Below are 20,165 nucleotides of genomic sequence, written 5' to 3'. Positions count from 1 at the left end.
CTCCTTGCTCAGATTCCATCTACACTATACAGTGTATACCTGCAACATGCCAGGAACCACACCATGCATTTTATCCTGCGAAACCTCATGACAACCAAACAAGGCAGGTACTACCATGTTTATTCACAGGCAAGAGGACAAGAGACACACAGCAAGCAAGTGGGCCGTGTGGACCTGTGAATGCAGGCTGGAATGCAAGCAGAACCAAAGGTGTCCATGACGATCTCAGGGTCTCCCAGCTCACCCCATGGCACCAGCCCCATTCCTAAATCCAAGGGCAAAGCATGGCTTCAGGGGAAATCTGGCCAACCCGGCCAGTCCATGGATGACTCGACCTATCGTAGTGCATCATGGGGACTCACAAATAGACGTCAGTGAAGGGATGCTGGTCTACAAACACGTTAGAAGGGAAGCTGGTCTACAAACACGTTAGAAGGGAAGCTGGTCTACAAACATATTAGAAGGGAAGCTGGTCTACAAACATATTAGAAGGGAAGCTGGTCTACAAACATATTAGAATTTGGGGCCATTTTTACCTATCGTCAAAGCTTTGTTGTCAAATTCTAACTCTAACTCTTTGAAAGGAAGATAAATCTTCCTATACAAGATAGCCATGAAGATTTTTTTTCTTTTTTAATTTGGAGACAGAGTTTCACTCTGTCACCAGACTGGAGTGCGATGGCATGATCATAGCTCTCCGCAGACTCAAACTCATGGGTTCAAGAGATCTTCCCACCTGAGCCTCCCAAGTAGCTAAAACTATAGGTGCACACCACAAATAAATAAATAAATATATATATATATATATATTTTTTTTTTTAAGAGACAGGGTCTCGCTAGTTGCCCAGGCTGGTCTAAAACTCATGGTCTCAAGCAATCCTCCCACCTCAGCCTCCCAAAGTGCTGGCATAGGCATAAGACACTGTGCCTAGCCCAGTCGTGAGGATTAGACAAGAGGGCATACAGGTAGCGGATGCTTTTCACGTCCCTTGCCACATGCCACTGGCCCACCTCTGATTTCAGCTGCAGCTGTGCTGGCAGTTCCTGTAGACACAGACAGTCCCACCTGAGGCGCTCTCTGCATCTCTACTGCCTTGACGCTTTTTCCAGAGCTCTCTGAGCCAGCCAGCAAGACAGTGTAGAGGTGTAAAACAGTTTATATTTCTGGGGGAAACTCTTGAAATATGGGGGGTGTGGGGGAAAAGAGCTGTTGGGTAAAGGCTCCAGTCTTTCAGCCTTCAGAGGGACAACACAGGCCGCCTACACAGCCCTCAGAGGGTGTCCAGCAGGACTGACTACCCGCAGCACGAACCAGGTCAACACTGGACACTTCATGGCTTTGTTTCCTTTGCTATCTTACCCTTCTTGAGCCCTCCTTCCTGCTGCCTGGTGTTACATCCCAGATAAATCAGTTGTACTCAAGTCCGTATCTCAGGCTCTGCTTTCCAGGAGACTAAAACTTGTTTTCCAGCATGTAAAACACCAGGTATGGTGCCCAAGACAGAGGAGCTCAAGAAGATGCCCTTTTGTGTTTCTTACACCAGGCAATAGAGTGGGCACTGGGGATACAAAACACCCCAAGAGGACTCAGGTTGGTTTCAGAGACAGATACATATGAGCAAATCATGAGGGTTAGAGAGCAATTATCCCAGAGTGTCCAGCTGCGATGGCAGAGAGAATGTCAGAAGATGGCTTCAAACATCACGGAGAGGCTAGCAGAGGGCGGGGTGATGGGCAAGCCTGAGCATGGGAAGCACGGTGAACAGTGTCAAGTGGCGGATAAGGAGCTGAGACTAGGAAGCCAGGCAGGGAGAAGTGAAGAATCTGGCACACCACCACGGTCAGGAAAGGAGGGCCACCAAAAGGCCCTGGTGGAGTGGCCTGGTCACATGTGTGGTTTGGGAAGGTGACTCTGGCTGCTGGTGTGTAAAGAATGAACAGAGACATTTCCCATCAAGATGCTGTGAACTACATGTAGCACTCCTCTCACCCTGCTGCAATGACATCAAAGTAGACACAACAAGAGACGCTTGAAGATACACCACAGGGCTCAGAGTCAAGATAAAAGTATCCAAAGATCAGAAACAGAAGAGGAAACCCGCAGCCCATGAGAAAGAAAAAGAGGCTAGAATGGGGAGCATTCGGAGCAAGCAGCAGAGCCAGAAATCCAACCCCAATACCTTAAGAGGAAACATAGAGATTCCAGGGCCCTAATGTAAGACCCCAGAGGACCAAGTTAGGCAACTTCAAAATCACCACACAGATCAGAGGAAGGGTAGTTAGCATAGACAAACTGAACTCGCAACCAAAATCCACTATTAAAAAAGGTAACAATCCAACAAATGAGAGAAATCACACTTGAGGAAGTGGAAACAATAACCAATCTGAAAGAGACTTTAAAGTAAGTATGTTTAAATAGTTGGAAAAATATAGGAAGAAAACAGGTTAGTAAGAAAAGAAAGGTATGAGACTGAGTCCGAAGATTATGGGAAAGGGCCTGGAGGGGGCAAGGCCAGGGCAGAGGCAGGTCAGGAAGCTGCCGCTGCTCCTCCCAGGAGCAGGAAGCTGTAGTGGTGGTGGTCAGGAGAAGGGGACAGAACGACCCTTGTCAGTGCTAGTTCTCTTTGCTTCTCCTTCAGTTTCTCCTGCCAGCCCTATTTCAAGAAACCTCGTGAAGCAGTCAGACTAGACTCCACCAACTGCTTTAACACGTGCTGACCTTCCCACCCTGCTACCACCAGAAATGACATGCACGCAGGTGCTACCTTCCCCAAAGAGCCCTCTGAGGGCAGGGATAAGGCCCTCTTCATTTCTGATATCTAGACTGGGGCAGAGTAAATACAATTCAGATTAAATAGCTATAGCAAGCACTGAAATGGGATTAAAAAAATAAAAGCACTTGCAAAATTTAACTGTAAGGTACAGTTTTCACTTCTAATGTAGGATCATCTAGGTTACACAAACTATCTTAAACTATAGTAAACCTAGACTTTAAAAATATTTCTGCCATTTCAAGCTTCAAAGGATATTAAACTAAATTTTCCTTTCCTCTCCCTCTTTAATCTAGATAAAAAATAACAACAATTGTTATTCAGCTAGCCAAAAGAGGACCATTACTCACCACCAAACAACACACAATAAAATCCAGGAAAAGACTTTACAAATGGATAGTAAAAGGTAGTGAAAGAGGCCATTATAATATACTAAAGTGGTGGGATATTAAATAAAACATTTTGAGTGTTACGTTGCTGGAAATCTGAATAGCGGATTCTGTAAGCTATCACTGTTATTAAGACCTTTTCAAAAGTTCTATCCAGAGATCTATTCAGAGGCCCAAATGTTGTTTATATTCCCTTCCTGAGCATCTTTGCCAAGTGGAAGATATAAGGGGAAAGGAACTGACATTTACTAAACACATACTACGTGCCAAATCCTTACCTGCACCAAATCATCAGAGTAAGACTGTGAGACGAGGGCTATTATTATTCCCCATCATTAACAGATGAGAAAACAGGCTGTCAGGATCCCCCAGCAAAGTGGCAAAGATTAAAACCCAGACCTTTCTGATCCCCAACCACCAGAAGGGGCTGAAAAGGGCCTGTCGGCAGAAGGAAGCATAGAGCCTCCCCTCAACCCCATTCACCACACACACCTCCCCCAAAGCCCACAGTATAGGTAGTCCCTGGGTGAGGAATGACAAGGTAAGTTTTGCAGATGTGTTCTTAAGTTTGAATTTGTATGTAAGTTGGAATAGGTTCAATTACCTATTACCTCTAATTCCTCTGTTCCTAGGGGTGAGTTGTAAGTTTATAACTTGGAGACTATGCATTCCTCCATGACCCTCAGAAAGAAGAGGTATCTTTTAACTCTGATATAAAGTTTAAGACCCTAATGTTTAGGAAATCCTCTATTTCTCAAGCACTGACAATGGCCACCTAACTATCTGTGATAATAAACCAGAATAGCTACTGACACTAGAAAAATGTTAGATGTCAGAGACTGGGGAAGGATTAGCCTTGTGAGCTTGCAAAAAAAAAAGAATGCTTCAATCCTTTTTTAGCTGAAGAAACATCCACTAGGCTTAGCTTATCAATGATACCTAGTAAAAGAGATTCTATGGCCCCTGGCTCTTGCCAGGAGTCATGGGAAATAGTTACTAGCTCCATTTCTGTCTATATCAGAAGAGAGAACTGAAAACCTTTGTTGAATACGTATCACAGGCTGGCCATTTTTTGTATACCTTTTTTTCTTACTCTTCAGAGCAACCCTAAGGAATGGCCAGAGAAACTGAGGCACTGAGAGATGCTGGCTGCAAAGCCCAAGTGGCAGCTATGGACTAGAAAGAATAAGAAGGGGGTGGGGGGAATTGCTCTTAAAGGATTAATTGAAAAAATACAAATGTTCTGACTATTTCTCCTTTTTTATTTGAAGAAAAACAACTTGTAGTATTTTCTCATGTAGGAATGACTCCCAGCAGATATAATGAGAACAGAATTTTAATTTAAGCTCCTCATAAAACAGTAGAGTCACAACTACATTGGTATTTTTAAGCTACTGTGGAAGTGGCAGAGATTTCAGTAGGGCTGATTTCTCTCAGTGACAGCAAGGCAGCCCTTTCTGGGGCTCCCAGGAATAATTTTCGAGGAAAGCTTTCTTTCTCCTCTCTATATTGCGCCTGCAGGAGGCATTGCTGAAGTCCCCTCACAGCACTCACAGGCAGCAAAATTACCTAACTGCATGACTGGCAAGATTCCTTCCAGGCCATTCAGGAGCTCTCTCAGGTAAACTGCACAGCACCGCAATCTTAATCCATTTAGCAAAATGAGTTTGTTCTCCCCTTAAACCAGAGAGACAAAGCCGTGTCTGGGCCCCATGTCTACCTGGATTCCAGTAGCAATGTGGCCTTCTCATTGATGAAAGGGGCAAGCAGGTTCGTGAGCACGGCGCCTTCTTCCAGGTTTTGGTCTCCAGGGCAACCAGGTTTGTGGGCCCCATCGTAGTCTAAAATACTTGAATCTGTGCAGTCTAAATATCCATTTTTGCAGCACCCTTTGAAACGATCCTCCAAAATCTGCAAATAAAGGTATGTGTTCAAATAGTGGAACATGGAGGAAGGGAAGGAGGCACATGAAGGAAAGAAACACAGGGCGAGAGGGAGAAAACCAAAGGGCAGCGGGGCAAGAGGAACACGGGCACCCAGGTCCACACACACACAATTTTATGCAGGGAGAAATTCTAAAAAGAGGACAGAGATGTTTAACGTCACTCCTGCTCACCCTCAGTTTCCTCATCTATAAAATGGGGATAGGGATGTTACCTCCCAAGGTGGTCAGACAGTGAAATGAGATGACTGGCTTGCGTTAAGCGCCTTAACTCACTGCAGGTCTACACCAGATTTGTGTTCTCACTCCTTACAAAGCCTACTCCTTGTAAGTTCTTCCTAAGAAGGGTACAGAACCCATGTCATTAACTATCAATGATGTTTAGTCTATTCTTGCAGTGTATCCTTGTGACACATCAGAAAGCTAACTTAGACATTACACACACATACTAATTAACGTGGCCTTGATTTGTCTCATTAGGAAGGTGAAGAGTTCCTAATTCCCGTGGAGATGTTATTTATGGATCCACCTTTGAGGGTCACTGTGGGTCCCAGGGGAGTGTTTCCAAGGATGCATCCAGCTAAAGCCTGCGCTGGGCATGCCTTGAGGTGCTGCAATTAGCATTCTTTCTCCCCAACCAAAGTTGTAAATTTCTTCTACCAGTCTATAAATAACTCCTCTTGACTTCATTACTGCTGGTGATATACACACCAGCCATCACCCCCATCTCTATACTGTGGTAAAATGATGAAGATTTTTTTAATGGAAGACAAGACCCAGACAGATGAGCTGTTATTTATAGGGTCTTGTTTGCCACCAATCTAGTTATTAAGTCCATCAAACAAGCAACCTCTAAAGAAGGAAAATCCTAGACTATAATAATAAAAACAGTAATCATTATCATTTACTGAGCATTTATTACATGCCTTTAAATAACACAACAATCTTAAAAGGAAGTATTATTATCTTGATTGATGAGGAAACATAGGCTTAACGTAATGGTTAACCAAGGTCACAGAGACAGTGGTGGCAAACCTGAGACTCAAAAGGAGGTCTCTCTAATAACAAAGCTCCACTTTTAATTACTTTGCTCTCCAAATACTGCCTACAGTTTATTATTTCCCATTCACAACTCCACGACCTTGAACACCTGAAAGGCCTAACCTGCCCAGTCTGCAGCATCCTATCCCCCCACCACATCCCAGGCTTTCGAGTTCTCTCAGCCTTGGGTAAGGCCTGCTCCAAATGTTCAGCATGCACGTTACTAGAAAAGCTTTCTCTGTGGACGGGGTCAAATGACCACAATGCCCAGATGATAGTAGGCTGGGCTCCAGACCAGAAGGCCAAGTGTGGTTCCATCAGCAGCTCTTTACACAGCAGTCTGATGAGCTGGGATTTCGTAGCACTTAAACCCAAGGGTTCTTACCCCAACTCTGTCATGAACTTATGCTATACCTGGAAAAATCGCCTTCTTTCATGGGCCTGTTTCCAATGCATTAAATAAAGGGGGTTGGATTCAATCTGTAAAGATCTATCTAGGTACAACATCCAAAGCCTGTTAATCTTCCACAACCACCCCGCTTTTATTTGCAACTATACGTCTGTTTTCATGTCTCATGACATGCTCCATCACCTAGTTGATAACTTCTGAGAGTGGAAAGATCTAGTCTCTTTGCTCTCCACTGGCACAGAGCAGGTACTCAATGAACAGAAAACCCACTGTACTCATTCCAGATGGGAAGACTGGCCTGGGCACAGAGTGGGGCGGATGAAATAAGGAGTTAACTGCCATGTTCCTACCTCATTACTCTGCTCCAAATGCTGGTCACTCAGGAAATCATTCTCGTCATCCTTTCCAATTTTGATCGTGTTCTCGTCCTCCTTGCTAGCCAGAAGCTACATGGAGCATGGAATGATGTGAAAACATAACCCAAAAAAGTGTGCAGCATGAATATGTATGAACAAGTCAGTGGCGTCTTTTTTTAAAATGCAAAACAACAAACAAGAACGAGGCAGAAACAAATGCCAAAGCCATGAAATAAAAATTAGCCAAAGTTAGAGTTGCTAGTTCTGGAAAATCACACACACAGCTGCCCGGATCAAGCATAATTTAAGGACAAATTCCCCAAGAAATAACTAAAGGCATTTCCCCTTGCCCTTGCACAGCCTTCCCTAAACTGTTGTAAATTAAATATGCTGTCTGTTGTGCTGCTGCCATCCTGCCTTTGCTAAATTCACTTTCAGATTATATAAAAGTAACAAGATTCTGGAAAATAGCTATCGATAGAATTGAAAATATCAAATAGCGAAAAAGCAATAAATGAAATTTATGGTGTGCTCCATTTATGCGACACTTCTCTTATTTAGCACAAGGCATCAACCTCTTGTTGGACTGTCACACATCTGAGATGGACAGTCCCCACAACACTGTCATTTTGCTGACAAAAAGTCCTCATCTCTAATGAGAAGAGTATCACACTTGCCTGGCGATAACTTTATACTTTGGGAAATGAAGGATAGTTATTTATAAAGACTGCATAAATCCCCAATGCTTGGAAGAGTAAATCCCAAAGCTCCTGCATTTTACAGAGGGACAGTGCAAAGTTCTCAAGATAGCCGTCAGTCCTCAAGTCTCTGGAAGAGCAAAATTTCTAGTAATGGAATACCTAGATTAACCAAATAGACAATAAGAGGAAAGGTGGTAGATCCCAGGAAGGAATCACTTAAAGGTGTCTCAAAATTGTACCAACCCTTATCTCACTAGGTAGCAGTGAGCTCTGCCCTGCAGTGTTAAAATCCGAGCACTAGGTCGCTTGTCAGGCCTATTGTGGGCCTGTTGTGCGTATGGGGTATCCACGGCTCTAGCTTAACACTTTCATTTTCTGAATTCCAGCACTTAGTCGATTACCCCCACAACTCTCCCAGCAAGCCATAAATTCTTCCGATCTTCCTTTTAGGAGAGAAATCTTGTTTTGGAAGAAGAAAAACAAAACTGACTTCAGTTTTTACAGAAATTTTCCAGGACCATATCCAAACATACAATGAGGATCAAACAGAACTGATGATCAAAAGCCACATCCTACTAAGCCATCAAGCTTTCAACAGACGAGACGCGTAAGTATAGTTAATAAGACACAAAAGCTTACAAACAGGAGTGAGGAACACTCCTCCTCTGTTGCCTGCCTCCCTCATTACTAAGACAGTCCCCAGTGAAAAGACCAACTAGGACTAGCAAACTCGGTGGGAGCATAAAATGTTAAACCACTTTGGAAAAGTACTAGCAATTTCTTATAAAACTAATAACCCTGTGACACAGAATTCTACTCACAGGTACTCACCAAAAGATAGGGAGAAAAAAGAAGGTCCCCACAAAGACTTATACACGAATGTCCACACCACCTTTTACCTGTGTCCATTAGTAGCAGAATGAATAAACAAGTATAATATATTCACACAATGAGCTACTACTTAGCAATAAAAAGGAACTAACTGTTGATTCGCATAACAACATGGGTGAATCTCAGAAACATTATGCTGAGTGAAAGTCTGCACTAAGGAGAATATGCTGTATGCCTCCATTTACATGAAGGTCTAGTACAGGCAAAGTTAATCCACAATAGGACGAAAACCAGAAGAGCAGCAGAGTAGAGGGTCCTGGGGGGTTAGCAAGAGAGGACACAGGGCTCTGGTCAGTCTGGCTTACACTGGTACATACAACTTGCAGAAACTTAGCAAATTGTAGGCTCATAATTTCTATACTTCACTGTATATAAATTTAACCTTAAAAGAAAAAAAAATAACCATGAACATATACTAAATATTTATGCTGAAGTATTTAGGTGAAGGATACTGATGTTTGCAACTTCAATTAAAATTTATCAAAAAGGTAAGACGGCATGATGATGGATGAGTGGGAAATGTGAACAGAATCTAACTATAAAGTTCTCTTCACTTTGCTATGTCTGAAGTTTTTCATAATTTAAAATGTTGGTGAAAAAGTATTTTCCATCTTTAAAAAATGACAACAAAAGTCTCCCTATGATTCCTCAATGGCTCAGGTCACTGAGTGCTCTCTGCTCTCAAAGCTTCCAAAAAGAGTCTAGTGAAATAGGGCTTTTGTTGCCACTTTCATCCAGAAACTGCCCAAGAAAGGTCCCCAATGACCTTCTTTTTTTTTTAAGAGACAGAATCTCACTTTATCAACCTAGGTAGAGTGCCGTGGCATTACAGCTCATAGCAAGTTCCAACTCCTGGGCTTAGGCGATTCTCCTGCCTCAGCCTCCTGAATAGCTCGGACCATGGGAGCCCGCCACAACACCCAGCCATTTTTTGTTGCAGTTTGGCCAGGGCTGGGCTCAAACCCACCACCCTCAGTATATGGGGCCGGCGCCTTACCCACTGAGCCACAGGCACCACCCCCCCAATGACCTTCTAATACAGAAGATTAAATCTCCCTGGGCGGGGCGGCGCCTGTGGCTCAGTGAGTAGGGCACCGGCCCCATATGCCGAGGGTGGTGGGTTCAAACCCAGCCCCGGCCAAACTGCAACAACAACAACAAAAAAAATCTCCCTGGGCTTGGGAGGAAAACAGAGAGTAGCTCCTTCCTAACTCCTGTGGCTATGAAAAGGGTTTCTCCTACATTCAGTTAAGCAAAGTACTTAACACACGACATTCCAAGTTTCAACTCTGCCACTAACTTACCAAAAAGTAAAAATAAGTTATCAGTTGTACAAGATTCATTTCAGCGCCCATAGCTCAGTGGTTAGGGCGTGGGACACATATACCAGGGCTGGCGGGTTCGAACCTGGCTGGCCTGCGCCTGGTAAACAACAATGACAACTACAACCAAAAAATAGCCGGGTGTTGTGGCGGGAGCCTAACAGTCCCAACTACTTGGGAGGCTGAGGCAAGAGAATCACTTAAACACAAGAGCTTCACATTGCTGTGAGCTGTGATGCACTCTACTGAGGGCAACATAGTGAGACTCTGTCTTAAAAAAATAATAACAAATTAATTTAAAAAAATAAATAAAAATAGCTATGTGCCAGGCCCTATGCTGAGGGCTTTATGAATCTTGCACAACTGATAACTTAGGAAGTAGAACTGTTAGCAAAGTCCTCCTTTTCATGAATTATATATATCGGTTCTGACAAACTGAATTTAATTCTGCTACTATTTTTTTTTTTTTTTTGTAGAGACAGAGCCTCACTGTACTGCCCTCGGGTAGAGTGCCGTGGCGTCACACGGGAACCTCTAACTCTTGGGCTTACGCGATTCTCTTGCCTCAGCCTCCCGAGCAGCTGGGACTACAGGCGCCCGCCACAACGCCCGGCTATTTTTCTGTTGCAGTTTGGCCGGGGCTGGGTTTGAACCCGCCACCCTCGGCTTATGGGGCCAGCGCCCTACTCACTGAGCCACACGCGCCACCCAATTCTGCTACTATTAACAGAATACTTAATAAACACTCTATACTTCTGAGTACCATTTCTGTCTTTGAGAGTCACACAAGGTCTATACATTGTTCAAAATGAAAGCCCTACAAATACCGGAGTTCAATTAAATTAGGCTCTTTTATCCATATTTCTTTGCTATGATACCAAAATACTTAGTTTTCTAAGCATTCCTAATGACAATATAAGTAATAATAACAGTAATTAATCTTTTCTGAGCACTCGAATGATGTGGCAGTACCCGTGCCAAGTGTTCCACACACTAACCCTGGACTGAGAGGTGGGGTCACGAGCTGCACGGTTCCTGGTTTTCAACGCTCACCACACTGAGTACACCATTTAAATCCCTCCTGTACGGTAACTTCCAACCAAATTCTCCAACAATGTATAAACAACCAACAAATAAACTTACGAAAACAGGCAGCCTCATAGAGATTTTTGAGACAAGAGTCCTACTCTGTCGCCCCGGTACAGTGCCTTGGCATAGTCATAGCTCACGGTGACCTCAAACTCTTGGGCTCAAGAGATACTCTTGCCTCAGCCTCTCAAGTAGCCAGGACTATAGGCACCCACCATGACACTGGCTAGTTTTTCTATTTTTAGTAGAGATGAGGGTCTCACTCTTGCTCAGGCTGGTCTCAAACTCCTAAGCTCAAGCAACCTACCCGCCTCGGCCTCCCAGAGTGCTAGGATTATAGGTAAGAGCCACAGCACCTGGCATCACAGAAGTTTTTTAAATGCACATTAAAACAACAGGTCTTGGTCTTTTGTTTGGTGGTTTCTACATGAACCATACGCATTCAGAGAATAAATACCATATGATACCCAGCCTCCAGGGTTCTAGACCAGGGCAGCCACTTTGAAAAGAAACCTGACAAACTTTATCTGGGCCTTCAAACTACTTACTCCCTCTTTCAAATTCAAAGTTGTTGGGAAGGTATATGAGACTAAACGTTATACCTGTTGCATATCTGTATCGGTCCTTTGACCGAGTGATTACACAATCTGGGAATACAGTCTAAGGGGAAAAAACCCTAAATCAGAAAAGGATCATTATGTAATTTAAAACAGTGAATCACTAGAAACGATCTGCAAGTCCAACAACAGCAAGTCGCTCACGTTTCGGTTCATTCACAAGGTGCCATAAGATGCTGTCACATAATGGCACTAGGAAAGACAGTATACAAATCTTGTCACAGCACAGGTGTGTGCATCCACAAACACGGAAGGCACAATTCCAAAAAGTCAAATAACTGTGCCCATTTAAAGTGACAAGATTAGGAGCAATTTCTTTCCTCTTACTTCCAAAGGTTAGGGTAAGACTATGGGTAAATTAAATATTGAATGGAAAATACTGAATTTTAGAAACACAAAATATACTTGCTTTTTATTTGTAGTTCTCCTTTTCTGATGTATAGGCTTCCAGAAGCAGGAATGGTGCCCAGCCCCCACACTGCAAGTCCTGTTGCTCAGAAAATGCTGTGGACACCTGCGATTGGCACCCTCCCGGACCTCTGGAAGAGCTACCTCGGGACCCGCCATCCGCACCCTCCTGGACCTCCACAAAAGCTGGGCCAGACGCGCAACTGGCACCCTCCCAGACATCTGAAACAGCAGCACCGGGACCCGCGATCGACACCCTCCCGGACCTCTGGAAGAGCTGCGCCGGGACCCACCATCAGCACGCTCTGGGACCTCCGGAAGAGCCGCTCCAGCCTGGACCCTGGTAAGAGCTACGCCAAGAGCTGCTACCCAGCCCACGGGGCCTCCCCACACCCTGACCAGGAACTCCGGGAGCTGCACAAACCCGCGTCCTCCCTCCCTCCACACCCACCTGCTCCCCTGCCAGGGACTCTGGTAGCCACGTGCCCTCGGGAGCCCTCCTGCCTCTGCGCAAGCCCTTCTCCTGGCCAGAGACTGCTGAAGCCTTGGGCACTGTGTGCCAAAGTCACTGGGCACCAACCCCCACCCTGTTGCTGAATCTGGGTATGTCACACTCATAAGCTGCTTCCACAACCAGAACTCCCTGGCTGGGGCAGCCCCATAGGAGCTACACAGGGTCACTCCCTACAAAGATTCAGAAACAATAGAGACAACCCCCTGGGGACTAATCTTGGAGAGACACTTCCCCAACTCTGAGGACTGCCAGAGGCAACATGAAAAACAACCACGAGGTGAAATCAAGGGAAAAACTATGGCAATATGAATAATCAAAGTAGATCAACTCCCAGAAGGAACAATGGGGCAGACACAGCACAAGATCCCATGCACAAACAAACAGCTGAGATGTCAGAAATCGAACTCAGAATCTGGATAGCAAATAAGATTGAATTAGAATTCCAAACAGTAACCCAAAAGATGTCTCAAGAATTCAACAAATTCAAAGACTAAATGACCAAAGATTTTGACACATTGTGACAAGAAGTTGCAGCCCTCAAAGATCTGAGAAACACAGTAGAATCCCTCAGTAACAGAATGGAGCAAGCAGAAGAAAGGATTTCTAACACTGAAGATAAAGCTTTCGAATGCTCCCAAACTCTTAGAGAGGAAGAGAAATGGAGGGCAAAAACAGACTACTCTCTCAGAGATCTCTGGGATAATTCAAAGAAAACCAATATTCGTCTTATAGGGATCCCCGAAAGCGACAAAGTGGCTTCACAAGGCACAGAGTCTCTTCTCCATGAGATTATGAAGGAGAACTTTGCAGATATGCCAAGAGATTCTGAAATTCAGATAGCAGTTTCAGAACTCCAGCAGGACTCAACCCAAATAAGACATGCCCCAGACACGTCATAATCAATTTCACTAAAGTTAATATGAAGGAGAAAATTCCGAAAGCAGCCAGAAGAAAGAAAACCATTACCTACAAGGGGAAGAATATTAAAATAACTATAGATCTCTCTGCTGAAACCTTTCAAGCTACAAGAGGATGGTCATCGACTTTTAATCTCCTAAAACAAAATAACTTTCAACCCAGGATCCTCTACTCGGCTAAATTGAGTTTCATTTATGATGGAGAAATTAAATACTTTAATGACATTCACATGTTGAAGAAATTTGCCATAACTAAACCAGCTCTCCAGGATATTCTCAGACCTATCCTCCACAAAGACCAGTGTAATCCTCCACCACAAAAGTAAACCCACCCAGAAAATTTTGATCAAATTCCAACCTCCACAGTCACAAAAGGATTAAAAATGTCCACCGGACTCTCGGAAGGCTTATCAATATTCTCAATTAATGTGAATGGTTTAAATTGTCCTTTAAAGAGGCACAGGTTGGCTGACTGGATACAAAAACTCAAGCCATATATCTGCTGCATACAAGAATCGCATCTTACATTAAAAGACAAATACAGACTCAAGGTGAAGGGATGGTCATCTATACTCCAGGCAAATGGAAAGCAGAAAAAAGCAGGCATTGTAATCCTATTCACAGATGCAAAAGGCTTTAAACCAACCGAAATAAAGAAGGATAAAAATGGACACTTCATATTTGTTAATAAAGGTAATACTCAATATGATGAGATTTCAATTATCAATATTTATGCACCCAACCAGAACGCACCTCATTTTATAACAGAAACTCTAACAGACATGAGCAACTTGATTTCTTCCAGTTCCATAGTAGATGGAGATTTTAACACCCCTTTAGCAGTGCTGGATAGATCCTCCAAAAGGAGGTAAGCAAAGAAATCTTAGATTTAAACTTAACCATTCAACATCTGGACGTAACAGACATCTACAGAACATTTCATCCCAATGAAACTGAATACACATTCTTCTCATCAGCCCACAAAACATACTCCAATATCGACCATATCCTAGGCCACAAATCTAACCTCAGCAAATTTAAAAAAATAAAAATTATTCCTTGCATCTTCTCAGACCATCATGGAATAAAACTTGAACTCAATAACAACAGAAATCTGCATACCCATACAAAAACATGGAAGCTAAATAACCTTATGCCGAAGGACAGATGGGTTATAGACGAGATTAAGAAGGAAATCACCAAATTTTTGGAACAAAACAACAATCAAGACACGAATTATTAGAACCTCTGGGATATTGCAAAGGCAATCCTAAGAGGGAAATTTATAGCACTGCAAGCCTTACTCAAGAAAATGGAAAGAGAGGAAGCTAATAACTTAATGGGACATCTCAAGAAACTGGAGAAGGAAGAACATTCCAACCCCAAAATCCAGCAGAAGAAAAGAAATAACCAAAATCAGAGCAGAATTAAATGAAATTGAAAACAAAAGAATTATACAACAGATCAATAAATCCAAAAGTTGCTTTTTTGAAAAGGTCAACAAAATAGATAAACCTTTGGTCAACCTAACCAGGAAAAAAAAGAGTAAAATCTCTAAGTTCATCAATCAGAAATGGTAAAGATGAAATAACAACAGACCCCTCAGAAATTCAAAAAAATCCTTAACGAATATTACAAGAAACTTTACTCTCAGAAATACGAAAATCTGAAAGAAATCGACCAATACCTGGAAGTACGCCACCTACCAAGACTTAGCCAGAATGAAGTGGAAATGTTGAACAGGCCTATATCAAGTTCTGAAATAGCATCAACTATACAAAATCTCCCTAAAAAGGAAAGCCCAGGACCAGATGGCTTTACGTCAGAATTCTACCAAACCTTTAAAGAAGAACTAGTACTTATATTACTAAACCTCTTCCAAAATATAGAAAAAGAAGGAATACTACCCAACACATTCTATGAAGCAAACATCACCTTGATCCCTAAACCAGGAAAATACTCAACAAGAAAATAAAATTATAGACCAATATCACTAATGAATATTGACACAAAAATACTCAATAACAAACAGAATCTAACAACACATCAAAAAAATTATACACCATAACCAAGTGGGATTTATCCCAGGGTCTCAAGGCTGGTTCAATATACGTAAATCAATAAATATAATTCAGCACATAAACAAACTAAAAAGTAAAGACCATATGATTCTCTCAATTGACACAGAAAAAGCTTTTGATAATATCCAGCATCCCTTCATGATCAGAACACTTAAGAAAACTGGTATAGAAGGGACATTTCTTAAACTAATAGAGGCCATCTACAGCAAACCCACAGCCAAGAATGGAGTGAAATTGAAATCATTTCCACTTAGATCAGGAACCAGGTAAGGTTGCCCATTGTCTCCATTGCTCTTTAACATTGTAATGGAAGATCTAGACATTGCAATTAGGGAAGAAAAGGTGATCACGGGTATCCACATAGGGTCAGAGGAGATCAAACTTTCACTCTTCGCAGATGACATGGTGGTATATCTGGAAAACACTAGGGATTCTACTACAAAACTTTTAGAAGTGATCAAGGAATAGAGCAATGTCTCAGGCTACAAAATCAACACCCAAAAATCTGTAGCCTTTATATATACCAACAATAACCAAGCCAAACAAACAGTCAAGGACTCTATTCCTTTCACAGTAGTGTCAAAGAACATGAAATATTTGGGAGTTTATCTAACAAAGGACGTGAAAGATCTCTTTAAAGAGACCTATGAAACTTTAACAAAAGAAATAGCTAAAGATGTTAACAAATGGAAAACCATACCATGCTCATGGCTGGGAACAATCAACATTGTTAAAATGTCTACACTACCCAAAGCAATATATAATTTTAATGCAATTCCTATTAAAGCTCCATTGTCATATTTTAAAGATCTTTAAAAAATAATACTTCGTTTTATATGGAATCAGAAAAAACCTCAAATAGCCAAAACATTACTCAGCAATAAAAACACAGCAGGAGGAATCACGCTACCAGACCTGAGACTGTACTATAAATCCATAGTCATCAAAACAGCATGGTATTGGCACAATAACAGAAAAGTAGATGTCTGGAATAGAATAGAGAACCAAGAGATGAATCCAGCTACTTACTGTTATTTGATCTTTGACAAGCCAATTAAAAACATTCAGTGGGGAAAAGATTCCCTATTTAACAAATGGTGCTGGGTGAACTGGCTGGTAACCTGTAGAAGAGTGAAACTGGACCCACACCTTTCACCATTAACTAAGATAGACTCTCACTGGATAAAAGATTTAAACTTAAGGCATGAAACTATAAAAATACTTGAAGAAAGTGCAGGGAAAACTCTCGAAGGAATCGGCCTGGGTGAATATTTTATGAGGAGGACTCCCCAGGCAATTGAAGCAGTATCAAAAATACACTACTGGGACCTGATCAAACTAAAAAGCTTCTGCACAGCCAACAACATAGTAAGTAAAGCAAGCAGACAGCCCTCAGAATGGGAGAAAATATTTGCAGGTTATACCTCTGATAAAGGTCTAATAACCAGAATCCACAGAGAACTCAAACATATTAGCAAGAAAAGATCCCATCTCAGGGTGGGCAAGGGACGTGATCCCATCTCAGGGTCGGCAAGGGACTTGAAGAGAAACTTCTCTGAAGAAGACAGACGCACAATCTACAAACACATGAAAAAAAAGCTCATCATCCTTAATCATCAGAGAAATGCAAATCAAAACTACTTTGAGATATCACCTAACCCCAGTAAGAGTAGCCCACATAACAAAATCCCAAAACCAGAGATGTTGGCGTGGATGGGGAGAAAAGGGCACACTTCTACACTGCTGGTGGGAATGCACACTAATACGTTCCCTCTGGAAGGATGTTTGGAGAACACTTAGAGACCTAAAAATAGACCTGCCATTCGATCCTATAATTCCTTTACTAGGTTTATACCCAGAAGACTAAAAATCACAATATAACAAAGACATCTGTACCAGAATGTATATTGCCGCCCAATTCATAATTGGTAAGTCATGGAAGAAGCCCAAGTGCCCATCGACCCACGAACAGACTAGCAAGCTGTGGTACATGTATACCATGGAATATTATGCAGCCTTAAAGAAAGATGGAGACTTTACCTCTTTCATGTTTACATGGATGGAGCTGGAACATATTCTTCTTAGCAAAGTATCTCAGGAGTGGAAGAAAAATTATCCAATGTACTCAGCCCTACTATGAAGCTAAATTATAGCTTTCACATGAAGGCTATAACCCAACTATAGCTCAAGAATATGGGGAAAGGGCCAAGGGAGGGGAAGGGAGGGGGGAGGTTAGGTTGGAAGGAGGGTAATGGGTGGGGCCACACCTACAGTGCATCTTAGAATGGGTACAGGTGAAACCTATTAAATGCAGAATACAAATGTCTACATACAATAACTAAGAAAATGCCATGAAGGCTACGTTGAACAGTTTGATGAGAATATTTCAGATTGTATATGACACCAGCACATTGTACCCTTTGATTGCATAAATGTACACAGCTGGATTTAACAGTAGAAAAAAATAAATAAATAAAAAGAATGAACCAGCATAAATACTTTCTGAAAAGGAATCAGACAATTGCTACATCGAAATATTAAGCAATAATAGTAATAATAATGCAAAGAAAGTAACATTCACATTGTGGAATAAGAGTATGTTTATTATAGAATGCTTTGACTCTGAGCATCAGTATGGAGTCATTGATTAAATTCTTCTTATTAAAGAAAAAATAACATTCTGTTATTGTTTTCTATATAAAAAAAAAAAAAAAAAAAAAAGAAAGTGTTGTGGACAACGGAACATTCACCTGCTTCTGCCTTCTCAGCCAGAGCCCCCAGGCACGCCCAGCAGACAGCAGGCTCGCTCTTTGCCATCCTACCCTCACACCTACTTCCTCCTCCCCCTTAGCTCAAGATTATAGTGGGCACATCATTTTCCCCACCCTATTCCAGTGGAAAATGGGGAAACATGCTACAAAGGACAAGGCTATTCACAGGGAACATCAAATCGAAGCATAATCTGACAAGTGACTCAAATCTGAATCGGCTGTCAATAAGATCTTAAGAGTGGGGAGAGGCAAAAGCCTCTGTTCTCCAAAGGACATAAAAGGTCATTTAACACATTTTTTTCGAAGGTTTGTTTTTGAACAAACAAAACTCGCCATTTACATCTCAAATAAAGTTGATGAAGAATGAGCTGCTTATTAAAACGCTGCCTTGTAGGAAGCAAACCAAGACTTGTTTCTCTCAAATGGGTGGCAGATATTCCTGGTTTTCAAAATTATCTAGAGTCCTACAACAGCGGTTCTCAACCCGTGGGTCACGACCCACAGGAACTGTATTAAAGAGCCACGGCATCAGGAAGGTTGAGAACCACTGTTCTAGAAGGTAAGAGCAATGGTCTTCCCTCTCTCTAAGAGAGGAGACGGCCAGAGCACAGCACAAGTACTCTGAGCATTTCCCCCTCTGAAGTAGGAGGAGACAGCTGAAGGCTGACACATCTTTCCTAAAAAATGCCGTGGCAATGGGTGTGAAAGCTCTGCTTACCCAACACTCCAGGCTGAGTTGAAAACAACTCCAGGCAGGAAGATGCCAGTTTCGTACTTGAGGGAGCCAAGACAAAAGGCCCTGCTACTGTTCACGGGGACAGCAGCTCTGCTCTCCCGAAACAAGGCTAGCACACACACAGATCAGTGCTCTCCCCATGGGAGAGTCAGGCGTTTCCTCATCCTCACATCTCCAGGGTCCCCAATGTGCAGCATGTGTCACAAACAGAAAATTGAAGACAGTGCACCCCACAGATCAGTGCTGAGACCCAGAAGTCATGGAGCTGAACGCGGCTCCCTGCTTCTTCCCCAAGTGGGGCCCATGAACGCCTGTACTACAATGTTAATGGAGTCACTGAGGCTGCGTCTACACTGCCCACATTATCCGGTGGTTGGCAGCCCTCCAGATCCCTCTGAGACCACAGTGCTCATCCAGATGTGCCACCAGCAGCATAGATCCCAGGACTGAATCAGAGTCAGAAGCCATCATGATGTAGCGAATGTGTCCATGGAGACACAACACAAACCTGAGGAAGCCTGCGGATGCACCTGCCTCACCTAACAGGGTCCTCAAAACCCAAACTGCATGTGCAGCACAGAGAATTTCCATTACAGACCTCCCAGGACAGACGCAGCCTTGAGAAATCTTTTGGGTTCTTATGTTTTTGTAATTAGCACATGATAACAAGAATGTTTCCTCTTACCTTGGTTCGTCCTGCTGACCCAAGTCCGCCATCTCCCTGGAAACTCACACAGGAGTGATCACAAATGGTTTTCTTCAGGTGCTGGTTGTCTGCATATAGTTCCTTCACGAGCTGTATGAGGTCGCTGACCTGAAAGATGAGAGCAGGAGAAGAGTGCCCAGTCAGCAGCAGACGTAAGCTCCCCGGGCCTTCTGCATCATAGATATGGAAAATCAGGCTGCCCGGGTCTAGCCTTCAGGATGCTCTGCATACAGTGACAAAACTCCTGGCTGCAACATTGAGCATACTGGTGTTCTCACCCCAGAGCCAACTGCTCTAAGGCAAAGAGATCCTGCGGTGCATCTTACAAGGGTATATGTGAAACTTAGTAAATGTAGAATGTAAATGTCTTAACACAATAACTAAGAAACTGCCAGGAAGGCTATGTTAACCAGTGTGATGAAAATGTGTCAAACGGTCTATAAAACCAGTGTATGGTGCCCCATGATCTCATTAATGTACACAGATATGATTTAATAAAAAAAA

The 20,165-nt window shown here is 42.7% G+C and overlaps 1 protein-coding gene across 7 annotated transcripts in view; it reads right to left on the bottom strand.

The window, feature by feature from the left end:
* CDK5RAP2 (CDK5 regulatory subunit associated protein 2) overlaps window positions 1–20,165 on the bottom strand; it is a 209,783-nt gene that overhangs the window by 74,095 nt on the left and 115,523 nt on the right. For 5 of the 7 annotated variants that reach the window (XR_008374822.1, XM_053564215.1, XM_053564223.1 and 2 more), the window contains 3 exons: window positions 19,641–19,769; window positions 6,903–6,998; window positions 4,881–5,071 (listed from right to left, as the gene is read on the bottom strand). Coding sequence is in view for 6 of the 7 variants with exons in the window: in XM_053564215.1 (XP_053420190.1) it covers window positions 4,881–5,071; window positions 6,903–6,998; window positions 19,641–19,769 (416 nt within the window). In the remaining variant the exon portion in view is untranslated. The remainder of the gene's footprint in view (window positions 1–4,880; window positions 5,072–6,902; window positions 6,999–19,640; window positions 19,770–20,165) is intronic. The other 2 variants (XM_053564233.1, XM_053564243.1) reach the window with 1 other exon arrangement.

Source organism: Nycticebus coucang, chromosome 2, assembly GCF_027406575.1.
Source record: "Nycticebus coucang isolate mNycCou1 chromosome 2, mNycCou1.pri, whole genome shotgun sequence".
Classification (NCBI taxonomy): domain Eukaryota; kingdom Metazoa; phylum Chordata; class Mammalia; order Primates; family Lorisidae; genus Nycticebus; species Nycticebus coucang.
This window is presented reverse-complemented; position numbering and strand designations above follow the sequence as displayed.